The sequence below is a fragment of the Arachis ipaensis genome, chromosome B10 (assembly GCF_059453495.1).
Source record: "Arachis ipaensis isolate K30076 ecotype BB chromosome B10, ASM5945349v1, whole genome shotgun sequence".
Classification (NCBI taxonomy): Eukaryota; Viridiplantae; Streptophyta; class Magnoliopsida; order Fabales; family Fabaceae; genus Arachis; species Arachis ipaensis.
Genome location: NC_142435.1, coordinates 132,068,313 through 132,083,017, shown reverse-complemented (window position 1 = coordinate 132,083,017; position 14,705 = coordinate 132,068,313). Strand labels below are relative to the sequence as shown.

The 14,705-nt window shown below is 34.7% G+C and overlaps 3 protein-coding genes across 3 annotated transcripts; 2 read left to right on the top strand and 1 right to left on the bottom strand.

Annotated features, from left to right (window-relative positions):
- Positions 1-9,606: 9,606 nt before the first annotated feature.
- MEF21 (mitochondrial editing factor 21) lies at positions 9,607-12,464 on the bottom strand. The gene has a single exon (XM_016326220.3). The coding sequence runs from the start codon at positions 12,462-12,464 to the stop codon at positions 10,824-10,826; it is 1,641 nt and encodes a 546-aa protein (XP_016181706.1). The 3' UTR covers positions 9,607-10,823.
- On the top strand, positions 9,692-12,615 carry LOC107623835 (tRNA (guanine-N-7) methyltransferase). Its single transcript, XM_088483131.1, has one exon. The coding sequence runs from the start codon at positions 9,692-9,694 to the stop codon at positions 10,457-10,459; it is 768 nt and encodes a 255-aa protein (XP_088339257.1). The 3' UTR covers positions 10,460-12,615.
- Positions 12,473-14,521, top strand: LOC107623833 (Tetratricopeptide repeat (TPR)-like superfamily protein). The gene has a single exon (XM_016326219.3). It carries the CDS (start codon positions 12,473-12,475, stop codon positions 14,519-14,521), a length of 2,049 nt encoding a protein of 682 aa, XP_016181705.1.
- Positions 14,522-14,705: the final 184 nt, after the last annotated feature.

The window sequence follows — 14,705 nt, the reverse complement described above, 5'->3', positions numbered from 1 at the left end:
AATTTGACATCAAAATTGAGATCAACAAGTTGACCAACAGAAATAAGATTAAAGTTTAGTTTTGGAATAAAATGAGTATCAGGAAGATTAAGATTTAACTATGAAATAAAATCCTTATGTCTCGCATGCAAGAGAGAACCATTAGTAGTGCTGACTGATGGTGTATTTGTAGTAGTAGACACAAACGAGAAAAGATAAAGCAAAAGAGACATGTGATGAAAGCAACCAGAATTAAGATGCCATTTAGAATTACCTGAAAAGGTGAAAAAAGCAGCAGGAGTATTACCAAAAAAGAAAAGAAGATGCTTAAGAAGAGAGTCAATATCAGATAGAGAGACAAGAACCAAGTTGAGAGAAATAGAGCTGGTAGATTCAGTAGTAGCAGCAGCATCAGCAGCAAAAGCAGGCACATTCTTGGAGAATTGGGACGAGAAAGATACTTGATTTGATCAGGACGTGGTGGACAAGTAGGACAGGTAATAATCAAATGTCTCAATGCAATAATGGCAAAACAATATTGGGCAATTGAAGCTAATATATCATTTCTACTTGCATTTTCAACATTCAATAGAGGGGTAGTTTGGGAGTAGGTAACCAAAATGATGACAGTTTTGGCAAAATTTATCCTTCCTCTCTGTAGGGAAAATTTTGATTTTTTCCATAATAGTAGAGACAAAAAAAGAGAGAAAAAAAACTGCAAAATCGAGACAAAAATCAAGAAAACGGTGAGCAAAATAAAAAAGAATTCATAAAAAAAACCTTAAGAAGGGTCTCATTGTCCACCACGTGGCGACGCCGGATTGGAGGAAGAAAACACGTCAAGGCTGACACGGCGGTGAGCTAGAGTGCGGATCTGGCGACAGGTCGGGGCGACACACGGGCTAAAACACGGGTTGACTGAAGCTACTGGTCTTCGACATGTGGACAGTTCTGGAGCGTTGATCTTGGATGCAGATCAACGGTTCTAGATGCGTTTGGAAGGAAGAAGAGGTGATGGCAGGTAGGGAGTTTGCGACGGCGCATCAGGGCGTTTCTAGCGACGTGGTTAGGCTCGTTGGACTCAGGACGATGGGACGAAGAGAATGATGTGGTCATTGACAAAGAAAAACATCGAGAAAGAGATCGAAAACAAGTACAAAGAGACTGTCGAAAGAAGAAAAACATAAAAGGTTAGGAACGATTTTTTATGGAAAAAAAATCTATACTCTGATATCATATTAGAAAATAGAGAATAATCTGAAAAAAAAGATTGTCTATTATTCAGTAAGTTGAAGAATAATACAATATATAAAATTATATATAGATATTAAAAGAATCAAAATAATAAAAACGTAATATCTTATAATAAATATACTAAATAATTATAATTGATGCTAATTAATTCTAATTATACCCTAACAGAAATATTCTCGTATGGAAGCAAAAGTCCAAAAAATGTTTTGCTATATACTTTGCTGACTTGATCAAATTTGGACATAATTGCATGCATCGGATATATATAGAACATTATTTTTGCCAAGATATCCAACCTCTTTTATAGGGTGTCAAATCTAAATACAATTTGCTATGAAACGACTTTGTACTAAAATTTCTTATCAACTAGAATTTTTATTACACCCTTACTCATTTCCCTTTTTTATTAATTATATATTAAAAATTCATTTGTTATATTTAGTTGCTTTAGATAAAATCACTACAAATTTAGAAGGATTCTTTAGAGTCTTAAGAGATCGAGACTGTGACCAGCCCCAATTGGCTCCCCTTATGGATTACATTATTAATTGAATTTTATTGTTATTATCTACCAACACATAATAATAAAAATAGAAAAGATTAACTACTTTTATCTGTTCCATTCAAACATTAAATTACATATCATAATTTAATCTACTTACGTAATATATATAGATATATTCATATATATTACCTTTCTCAATCAAGGTTAATTTAATTTACTTTATCTATCTATCAACGACTTTGTCCATATTAATGGTGAAGTAGTTGACGCGCATTTGTCACTAAAAAGAAGGAAAAAGCAAAGAAGAAGAACCCTAACCCTAACCCTAGATAATTATTATGTGTGAAAGGTTATATGCATGTTTATGTTACTTGTCAATCACTTCAAAAATAAAATAAAGTAGGGTTGCAACTTACCAATAGAACTTTCATAATGACATGATCATTAAGCTAGATAGCTTTAACTTTCTTTAATTAATAATACACTAATATCAAATTATATTATTATTTAGTTCTTACAATATTTTTTAATTTGACAGATGAAATATTAATATATCGTAGATCTGAGTTTTATTTAAAAAATTTATTATTAGTCAATGAGTTGCTGTATGTATAAAATAGGATTCGAACTCCCAACATTTATTTAAACGGATTAATAAACTAACTATTAAATTAACCCAACTTGATTCAAATTACATTATTATTGAAAGTTGTTAAGCATATACAGTAATAGTTATATATAGGATGCAAGAAAAGTAAATTGGGGTGATAATTATTATTATTGTTTCCAAAAAGGATACAAATTATTCAAAGGGTAGTTGTTTGGCTAGAAATATGTTCATAATATACCATTTTTTTAATAGTTGTAGAGCATTCAAAATATACCTAAGTGGGATTGAATTAATGCTAGGATAAAAAGAAACAGCAATACTACGTTACAAATTAATAAATTATTGTCTTATATATATATTATATATATTTCTTGTAGCAGTGATAATTCTTTGTATTATTCATAGAAGCCAAACTTTATAGAAATATTGGCTGAAAAGTCTTGTCGATATTTGAATCTGCAGCTACTATATATGGTGTGGGTTTCCTTGTATATATATGATGATGAGATATGTTAGGTTGGGAACAAAAAGAGAATTACAAGTTTAACCCTACTAATAATGTGCATGAAACTCCCAATATCAATCTAGAGGACACGTTTCTTGGAGTTGCAAATTGAGGCTATTGTTGATGTGCTGTCCACTGCATTGGTTTTATGTTTATTTTTTATATATAGCGATCTTCATTTTTTTTTTACTGAAAGACAATAACAATAATTTTAATCACAGCTACAATTTAAACACTCACAGAATCTATAATGCACGGATACTGATACGGACACGGGATACGATACGATACAAGACATATTGATATGCAAATTTTAAAATTTTATATGATACGAGAACACGTATATATATAAAATATAAAATATTTTTTAGATAAATCATAATAATGTTTTGATATTTTATTAATATTAAAATATAAATTAAAATTTTTAATTATTTTTAATATCTTATTTTAATTATATCAAGTATTTAAAATATTTTTTGTTTTAATAAATAATATATACTATATCTAAATTTATTTTGAGAATATATGTTGAAAATAAGACTGGATATACGGATATATAATAGTATTTAGGTGTGTCTACACGTGTCCAAAATTTTTTTTTATTTTTTATTAAAATACAGTTGGACACAACAAATATACGTATCAGATGAATATTAATAAATATTATATTCAAAATATGTCTCACATAGATACGATAATTCATCGAAATGTCTCTCCTTCGACAAAACTGATGGTATGTATATGCAACTAATTGGATATTTTATGTTTCAGAAAAGCTCCGCATACAAGCTATTAGGGCTTGTATGCTTTACAAGTTCATTAAGGAATAAACCCAAAAAACGCGCTGCTACACATACGTCTAATATACGCGCTATATAAGATCCCGCGTATATATAACTACTAAATTTAAAAGATTTGTTTCCTTCTCCGTTCTTCTTATTTTCAGATTTGCTCGTTCTTCTTCTCGCGCGTCTTCCCTTCTTCTTCTTGATCGTTCTTTTCCTCTCCTTTCTCACTGGTATGTTCTTCGTCATTTACGTTAGTTCTTCTCTCTGTGCAACTCGAGTTTCGTTTTCTATTTGATTTGTTGTTTTCTGAAATCAAAGTTTGAACTCGTTTTGAAGATTATGGATGATTCAACTTCAGATTGTCAGCTGAATCAGGGCGAAGTGGATTATGAATTTGAATCTAACAAAGTTCTTGAGGTTTGATTTACATACTCTGAATTTTGTTGCAGTCATTTGAATAGCATTGTGTAGCTGAATAATTCGTGAACATTGACTGTGAAACTAACACGTTAACATGAATATGTGGATTGAATGTAATGTATTAGTTTTGATTAATTATCTGGAATTTATAGCAGACGCTCGGGTGTAGATCAGAACTTTTTTGGGTGTATTTTTGCGCGAAGTGTGGGTGTATTTACAGTTTATGCCTTTTCTGTTATGTTAGCTGAGTTGTTGTCGTTCGGGTGTATTATATCAGACATGATTGGGTGTGTTTTTTAGTTTTTGACATGGTGTATTCTGCAGCCTGTGTATTTACAGTTTATGGTTTTTTTTTTGTTATTTTAGTTGAGTTGTTTCGGTTCGGGTGTATTATATCAGACGTGATTGGGTGTATTTTTAGTTTTTGACATGGTGTATTCTGCAGCCTCTCTCTGTTGTTGATGACCAGTTTGTTCCGAAGGTTGGAATGACCTTTACCACCCTTGAAGATGCTGGAAAATTTTACAGAAACTATGCCAAGGCTGCAGATTTTTCTACAAGAGTTCGGAGCACAAATAGGAAGGGAAACGAGATTAAGAATCAATTGATTACATGTAGCAGAGAGGGAAAATGGAAATCTAAAATATCTCAAACAGCACAGGGAACTAAGCATGTCCATTCGTCGTACAATAGAGAATAACGAGAAGGCTGGTATTAGACCAAGCAAAACTTACCAATCATTTGTTGCGGCTGCCGGGGGTCATCGCGAGTTAAATTTTATTGAAAAGGATGTGAGGAATTACATTACGAGAGAAGTGCGAGAAGCGTGGGTGTGCTTAAAGACTCATTTGATAGGAATTGGAATGATTTTCTGCTGAATTTTGGTCTTGTGGACAACAAGTGGCTTTCAGGTAATGTTTGTTTAAAATCTGCAGCAGAGGTGTAAATTTAATTTTTTTTCGGGTGTATTTATAGTCTGTGTTTGGGTGTATTCTGTAGATCTCTATGAAGACCGTCATATATAGGTTCTAATCTATCTGGATCACCACTTTTGGGCAGGGATGAGAAGCATACAAAGGAGCGAGAGCATGCATTCTTTTGGGTGTAAAAGTAGTGTTCTTTTGGGTGTATTTCTGAATTTTCTTGTATTTTACATTTTACATATATATACATATATATACTTCAGAATCTTGTTTTTATGTTATAAAATACTGTTTATTTTTTTTTTACAACGGTTTAAGGGTTTTAGGGTTTTAGGATTTACGGTTTAGGTTTTAGGGTTTACGGATTAGGGGTTAGGGTTTAGGATTTAGGATTTAAGTGTTTAGGGTTTAGGGTTTTAGGAATAAAGCATTAGGGGGATAGATTTTTGGGTGTATATTCAACTTTCTTTAGGTGTAAAAAATGGCAGGTTATGGGTGTATATTAGATTTGATATTTTTCTTCATATTATAGTACCTGTAATTCATACATTTTGAATACAACAGAGAGAGTTTAATTATTGAAAGAAATTTTATAATAAACTGGATTATAATTGAAAAATTTTTACAGCATGTGTTCAATTTGTTACAGGACTATATAACATTTACATTAATCAGTGTCAATATCCTTAGAATCTATCTGACAATTTGGTGATACACCCTTAGCGGCGGGATGTGCATCAGGCCACCAAATCCCAAATCTCTAACAATTGTTTTCTTCTCCTCGCTCATGTTTCTGAATTTCTCACTTAACAAATGTGTTGCACACTTAAGGTCTTTGATTTGCTGTAAACAAAGCAAAATTATAGTCAGATATATTTCTATTATATAAAACTGATTTCATCTAAGACGTATATTTGTTCTTACATTTTTTTCAGCTTGGTTTCTGCCTGCCGTTTTTTCTGAAATGAAAAATACACCCATAGATATCAGTAAGATACACCCATAGATATGATTCAGATACACCCATAAATATCAGTAAAATATCACTCAAACATGCATTAATATACAAGGTCAAGCAACATTACAAGGTCAAGCAATCAGTTGCAACTGTTGACTATATTACAGTATATCAGTTCAGAAATATACACCCAACAAAATACTCAATATACACCCACCAAATCACGCAATATACTCCAAAAAATCAGTTACCAAAAGAACTAGAACAACAAGAATAATAACATGTTCTTACATTTTTTTCAGCTTGGTTTCTGCCTGCCGTTTTTTCTAAAATGAAAAATACAGCCATAGATATCAGTAAGATACACCCGTAGATATGAGTCAGATACACCCATAGATATCAGTAAGATATCACTCAAACATGCATTAATATACAAGGTCAAGCAACATTACAAGGTCAAGCAATATACACCCATGCACAAGCAAATATTAGAACAGTTGCAACTGTTGACTATATTACAGTATATCAATTCAGAAATATACACCCAACAAATTATGCTATATACACCCAATAAAATACTCAATATACACCCACCAAATCACGCAATATACTCCCAAAAATCAGTTACCAAAAGAACTAGAACAACAAGAACAGTAACATCTAGAACAACTAAGAAGAACAGAATAACCTAGAAGCAAGAATAACAGTAAAACCTAGAACAAGTAGAACATTAAAAACTGTAAAATGAGACCTAGAACAAGAAGAACAGTAAAACCTAGAAGAACGTAGAAGAACAGTAAAACCTAGTTCTTCGTTTTTGAAATGTAGAAAATATACAATATGAGTAAAATAGTAACGTAATGTACCTTGAGTATTATAACTTTGTTTTTTCTGGAGATTGTTGATCGAGAGTTCTATGTTGTGTTGATGGAGAGTTCTAATCTTCGTGACGAGTCCTATCTCTGCAGTTTGGAATGTTACTCGAAAACGGACGGTTTATGTTTTCTTCGAAGGGCTTGGAGAAGTGGAAGAGTGCGCCATTAAGGAGCGCTATTTTGCGAAGAGCAACCGTTGAGTGGGGCGCGTGTAGTTTACGTTCCATTCAAAGAGAGATGAGTGCGCGTGTGAATGAAGTGTGGGTTGGGAACTTGTAAAACTTGTAGGGCCTTTTTGCTTGTATGTGTAGCAGGTTCGTTTATGTTTTTATGGTTAATGCAATAATGCCTTAAGGGACAAAGATTTGTTTAATTTTTTGCTTGAATCAACCATGCATAATCATAAACAGTTAAAGGATACTTTTGTCCGTCAACCATAAAAATCCTTTATTTAATCATATAAAACTTGTATTTAGCATCCCCTAAGAGTTATTATAAAATATAATTTAGATATACAATATATATTAGTTTTTCACTGTATCTTTCAATTTAATAGGTCATAGAATAATTTAGGTTTAATTACTCTGTTGGTCCCTATAGTTTCACCAAATTTTTAATTAGGTCCCTATACTTTTTTTCCTTTCAATTGGGTCCCTACACTGCTTTTAATTTTGTAATTACGTCCTTTTCATGTTAAAAATGTTAAAATTAAGATAATATTTTTACCAAAATACATGCGGTCAAAGATTTAATTAAGTTTTTAATTATAAATATCTTCAATTTGTAAAAAAATATTCAGTTAACTCTAATATTTTTTACATTAGGAAGGACTTAATTACAAAATTAAAGCAGTATAGGGACCAAATTAAAAGGAAAAAAAGTATAGGGACCTAATTAAAAATTTGGTGAAACTATAGGGACCATCAGAGTAATTAAACCTAAATTATTCTATGACCTATTAAATTGAAAGATACAGTGAAAAACTAATATATATTGTATTAGTGGTTACTAAATTTATTAGTGGTTACTAAATTATATATACAAAACAAAATTTTAATCTCTAATATTTATTAAGTAGACAAATTAATTAATCATTTAACTAACTCAAATTTATTAAATCAACTAATGAGTTAATATTTTTAAATTTTAAATTTTAAATTCTAATTTTAAGTCATAAAGTATAAATCTTAAATTTTAAATGCTAATTCTAAATTATATATCTTCAAAAAAATAGTGTTAAACAAAATAATTTTATAATAAAAGATTAGTTAGGCAGATTAAAGACTAAATTTGTTGCGAATTTGAATTCTATTGAAAAATTTATTATTAGTGAATAAATTTGTTGCTTATACAAAACGAAATTCGAATTACTAAATTTTTAATTATTTCCTGAACTTTTTCTTTTTTTTTAAATAAATAAAAGTTGAAAATCAGAAGGGCCAATAGGAAATAAATGGGCCTAGTTGAGGCCCAGTACCTATGTGAGCCCAAAAACATTGTTATGGAGTTTCCCACTCTGGTGTTCTGCTTCAAAAACCTCTTTGTTTCTGTGATGTTCTCATTTTCCACTTTCTCCGCTTGTTGCCACCGAAACTGCTCCCACAACAACAAAGTCACTGCATTCATTGAAAATCTTTGAACGCTTCAATAGTTTCTGTCTTCATTCCATTCTTTTAGGTACTCTCTACTTAGCCTCAACTCTTTTTTTTTTTTTTTTTTTTTTTTTGTGTGTGTGTGCTTGTGATGGCGAAAATTCTCTGCATCCAATTTTGATTCTTGTGATTTCACTTTTGAGTTTGGGATTGCGATTTGTTTGTGTTGGTCTTTGTGTTTGTGTAATTGTTTTTTGATGGATTTAGCACGCACACCACCTGTTCGTCATAATTCCTACGAGGTTGATTTGTATTTTGTTCAAATCTTACTGCCATTTTTTGTTCCCATTTTCGTCGCCCTTTGTTTAATTTTTCGTTTTCTCTCTTATATATAGTTTGGGCTGCATTATCATTGTAGTTTACTTATGTTTAGTTTATGTTTATATTAGTTTCAAACTCTAATACTCTATCTTTTTTTTAAAAAAATGTATTTTTTCTTTCAGGAAAATTTCATTTTTCATGCCCTTATGATGTAGGTAATTATCCAGATACATAGCAGTTATCCGAAGTTTAAAGAGAAATTTTTTTGTCATTCTAAATATCCTCTTAATCATTAATGAAAGAAGATTGATTGCTTTTTTTAGATTTCAAGATATTAGAAGTATCCACTCTTTATTTCATTTAGTATTTGGGAAAATGTTTAGGATGATATATTTACTTGTGGAAAATGTGGTCAATTTTCAGTTGATAGGTAATGGTAAATAATAGGAAGAGCCTTGAATCTGCGCTCTCAATATGCCTATGATGTATTGATGTAGCACTAGCAGGACTGTTAGCTAATGTTATCATCTTAACAATATCTTTTAACAGATGTTTTGCTTTGAAATATGCATCTATGGTCAGTGATCTTCTGCTCATAATACTGCATGATATTCCTTTTATCTTTGATTTTCTGTGTTATAGTATCCGCTTGAGAACAGAGAAAACAGTTTGTTTGTTGAAACTTGCATCTCAATTTCAATTTACAATCAACTTAATATCATGTCTTTTGACTATGTTGTTAGTTGTTAGTATAAGCATCATTTTGTTTGCCTGCAATCTAGATGCCTGATTGAAACAAAATGACATAAAAAGTTATCAAAACCTAAAATTTGAATATAAGTATTTTACCCTGTATTTGTACTTAGGTTCTGTGGCAAAAAAATGTGTTGCTTTATCAGTTACCAATATAATTAATAAAATTTGTGCTTTTACCATCCTGCAGTTTGAATAAATAGACATGCCAGAGACTGAGGTAAAAGCAACTATCAGCAAGTCAACTGGTTTGCCACGAAAGCGCTTCTACCGAGCACGAGCACACAGCAATCCACTGAGTGACTCTCACTTCCCTGTGCCAATATCCCCCAGTCAGTTTGACTATTCCCTCCATTACCCTCAGATCTTTCCATCGTCTGATCAAGCCGATGGTTCTAGAAAGATCCAGTTTGCTGATATTGGCTGTGGTTTTGGAGGGCTGCTCATTAGTCTTTCAACACTTTTCCCAGAAACACTGATGATTGGAATGGAGCTTAGAGATAAAGTGACTGAGTATGTCAAGGAACGGATTCTATCTCTAAGGGTAGCAAATCCAGGTCAATACCAAAATGTTTCTGTGGTGCGGACTAACTCAATGAAGTACATTCCTAATTATTTTGAGAAAGCACAGCTCACAAAGATGTTTTTCTTGTTTCCTGATCCTCATTTTAAAGAGAAGAATCACCGCCGAAGGGTTATCAGCCCATTCTTGCTAGATGAATATGCTTATGTTCTTAAGGCTGGTGGAATTATATACACAATTACAGATGTTGAAGAGCTTGGGGACTGGATGAAATCTTGTCTGGAGAATCACCCCATGTTTGAAGCCTTGACTGAGAAAGAACTTGAAGCAGATCCAGTTGTGAAGCTTTTGAGTTCTGCAACTGAAGAAGGTCAAAAAGTTGCAAGAAATGGGGGGCAAACCTTCCAGGCCGTATTCAGGCGCATTGTGCCATCTGATAAAACTTCATAAACTTTGGCTGCACAATCTTTTGGTGGAATTTGGAAAGTAAAAAATAGTCGCTAAGTGATAGGAATTAGATTGGTTTGGCTCCTTTATAGGTAAACGGTTAGCTACAAAAGGGTTATGTGGCCTTTAGTATCTTCAATTTGTTGTATGTTTATTTTTCATGTTGATCTGAACCCATTCACCATTGTAAGGAAAATTATGAGTTTCTTTCAGGATTCAACCAGCTCTATTTCATCAGTAACAGTTTTGCTTCTGTATGTTCGCCACCAATATGATTCATCACTTTAGCTAAGTCGACTAGAGTAATTTATGCAAACTCAAAAGATGTTCACTTTGCAGGGTGAAAAAACAAACCTTATGCTAAATTTCACCAGAGTTGACTTGCATCTTCTGTGACATCCTCCATCAAATCATTAGTTCTAGTTTGGTGTAAAACCAGGACTTCTAGGATCGAAAACACATCTTGTGAGAAGGGTTTTGAATCGTCACCTGATACAAACTCTTGAACCACATTGTCAACCTCAATCATGCTACACCCTGGCGTTTTCTTTATCCCCTTGCTTCTAATGAGTTTCCTAACATTTGATACACCTTCCCACTTGCCAAGTTCTGCATATATGTTAGCAAGCAAAACATAGTTTCCGGATTCCTCTGGCTCAAGCTCCAAAAGCTGTTCCATTGCAACCACAGCAATCCCAAGATTGCGATGAATCCTGCAAGAGCTTAACAAGGAGTTCCATATCCTTGAATCTGGCTTCATTAGCATCTTAGATATTGCGTCAAGGGCCTGCTCGAGCTGCCCAGAACGTCCTAGAAGATCAACCAAGCAACCATAGTGCTCAATTTCAGGGGCTATATGATACTCCAACCTCATGACATCAAAATATTTCAACCCCTCATTCCAAAACCCTGCATGAGTGCAAGCTGACAAAACACCAAGAAAAGTTATCCCATTTGGTGTAACTTGCGCCTTCTGCATTTTCCGAAACAGCTCAATTGATGCATGAGCTTTCCCATGATTAGCTAGCCCTCCAATCATGGTACTCCAAGAAATCACATCCTTCTCAACCATTTGATCAAACAAGCTCATTGCTTCATCAATGCAACCGCACTTAGCATACATTTCAACCAGTGCATTGCAGATGCCGGTTTTCTGAAGAAACCCGTTTTTACCTGAGTACATATGAATCCATTTCCCAACCTCAAGAGCTCCAAGGTGTGCACAAGCAGGCAAAACAGTTATAACACTAATCTCATCAGCCTCAATGCCCACCATTTGCATCCTCCTGAAGATGTCCAATGCATCACCATAACACCCTATTCCGCAGTACCCGGATATCATTGCAGTCCAAGAAACAATTGTTCTACAAGGCATTTCATCAAACAGCACCCTTGCACTCTCCATCTGCCCCAACCTAGCATACCCAAAGATCAAGCCATTCCAGGAAACAGCATCTGGCTCAGTCATTTCCTCAAACACCTTATGTGCATTCCTCAGATCACCGAATTTCGTATACATATCAATCAGTGCATTCTCGGTCACAGAATTTGACTTCAGCCCAAATTTCCAAACCTGCCCATGAATCTCTTCACCAAGACACCGCAATGAGAGCACCGAACACGACTTTATCACAAACGGGAACGTGAATTCATTGGGCAAAATCGGAACTTTATCTGAAATCCTTTCTTCCCTCATCAGAATTCTCTTGAACACTGTGATTGCTAGGTAGTGTTCTTGATTGTGCGTTAAGGCTCTGATGATTGCGTTGTAAGAGAACACGTTTGGCTCCACGAGTTGCTCGAATAGCAAGGTGGCATAATTTACATTACTGAATTTGTCGCAACAATCCAACATTTTTGTAATCACAAAGTTGCTCTGTGATAGCGAAAGCTTCACGACGTGTGCGTGAATCTTCTTCAATTCCGATATTCTCGCGCAGTTTTTCACCGCGGGGACGAAGCGGTTCTCGAGCTCTCGCACGAGAAATTGCGCGGTTCTCGTTCCCATATTCTAGCATGTGTTACCGATTCACTGAGGTATTGAAGAAGTGTTCAAGGTACCGTTTGATTGATCAGGGGAAGCAGCTACATGGGGTTATGGAGAAGCTAGGGTTAGGGTTTGATTTGGTTCCGAACAATAATCTCATTGATATGTACGCAAAATGTGGCACTATGAAATTGGCATGTTTGGTGTTTGATAAAATGCCACAAAGAAATGTGGTGTCTTGGACGGCTCTGATGTGTGGTTATTTGCAAAATGGTGATCCCAATGCCTCTTTAGTGTTATTCTCTAAAATGGGGCTATCTAGTATTAAGCCTAATGAGTTCACACTTTCTACTGCTCTAAAAGCTTCAACGGTTTTGGGTGTACCTCAGAATGGAATGCAGATTCATGGGGTTTGTGCAAAATCCAATCTTGATTTTGCGCCTGTCGTGGGAAATTCGATTATTGACATGTATTCCAAGTGGGGACGGGTTGGCGAGGCAGCTAAGATGTTCGATGCTATGCCAGTGAGGAACCTTGTGAGTTGGAATGCAATGATTGCCGGATACACCCATGAGAGAAATGGTGAAGGGGCTTTGAATCTGTTTAGGGAGATGCAAGAAAAGGGAGAAGTTCCTGATGAATATACATATTCAAGTACTTTAAAGGCATGTAGTTGTGTTGGCATGGTCGCTGAAGGATCGCAAATACATGCTGCCTTAATCAGACAAGGATCTTCATACTTGGCTCAATCAACTGTCGCAGGTGCTCTGGTTGATTTTTATGTCAAATGCAGACACACAGCCAAAGCTAGGAAGGTGTTCGATCAAATTGAACATAAGAATGTGGTACCTTGGAGCACACTTATTCTTGGCTATGCTCAAGAAGACAATTTGCAAGAGTCCATAAACTTGTTTCATCAGTTGAGAGAGAGCAGACATAAGGTGGATGGGTTTGTGCTCTCAAGTCTCATAGGTGTGTTTGCTGATTTCGCCCTTGTGTTGCAGGGGAAGCAAATGCACGCTTACGCCATCAAAGTACCATTCGGATTAGAAGCATCAGTGGCAAATTCAGTTTTAGATATGTACATGAAATGCGGATTAACAGACGAGGCAGATGCACTTTTCAGAGAGATGCCAACAAGGAATGTTGTTTCGTGGACGGTTATGATTACTGGTTACGGTAAACATGGTATAGGTTACAAGGCAGTTAAACTTTTCGCCGAAATGCAAGTTCATGGAATCGAACCTGACAGTGTGACATACTTAGCTGTGCTCTCAGCTTGCAGCCATACAGGACTCATCAAAGAAGGACAACAATACTTCTCCAGTTTCCTTAGCAATCCCCATTTCAAACCACAAGTAGAGCATTATGCTTGCATGGTTGATCTCCTTGGACGTGCCGGGCGCTTAAACGACGCGAAGGAGCTCATTGAGACGATGCCCTTGAAGCCAAATACCGGTATATGGCAGACACTACTTAGTGCTTGTAGAATGCATGGGGAGATGGAGATGGGTGAAAAAGTGGGAGAGATATTATTGAGAATGGATGGTAATAATCCAGTGAACTATGTCATGTTGTCAAACATGTATGCTGATGCAGGATATTGGAATGAAAGCGAGAAGATAAGAGAGAAAGTGAAGAGGAAGGGATTGAAGAAAGAGGCGGGGCGAAGTTGGGTAGAAATAAATAAGGAAATCCACATTTTCTTCAATGGAGATAGCACACATACACTCATAGAGAAGATTCATCAAGTGTTGAGAGAAATGGAGAAGAGGATGAAGGAGGAAATAGGGTATGTTCATAATATGAATTTTGCATTGCATGATGTTGAAGAGGAATCAAAGGTGGAGAGTTTGAGGTACCATAGTGAGAAATTGGCTATTGGATTGGTTTTGGTCAGTGGTGGGGTAAAAGGAGAGAGGATGGTTAGGATTTTCAAGAATTTGAGGGTTTGTGGTGACTGCCATACCTTCATCAAGGGTCTCTCTAAGGTTTTGAAGATTGTATTTGTGGTGAGAGATGCAAATAGGTTCCACAGATTTGAGAACGGTCTATGTTCTTGTGGAGATTATTGGTAATGCAAAATCATAATTAACACCACGCCTTCATGAATGTCATTTCCTCTGACTTATTGAAGAGAATTGCTGAAGATAAATTTCTTAATCATACTTTTAATTTCTGAACTAGGATCAAATTCATGCAAAATAGGTTCCTACAAATTGGCCTTTTTTTTCAACTTACAAAACCAGAGAAGAGTTGCTG

Excerpts from the sequence above, each read along its gene's own strand:
- MEF21 (XM_016326220.3), bottom strand. The coding sequence starts at position 12,464 with ATGGGAACGAGAACCGCGCAATTTCTCGTGCGAGAGCTCGAGAACCGC.
- LOC107623835 (XM_088483131.1), top strand. The coding sequence starts at position 9,692 with ATGCCAGAGACTGAGGTAAAAGCAACTATCAGCAAGTCAACTGGTTTG.
- LOC107623833 (XM_016326219.3), top strand. The coding sequence starts at position 12,473 with ATGTGTTACCGATTCACTGAGGTATTGAAGAAGTGTTCAAGGTACCGT.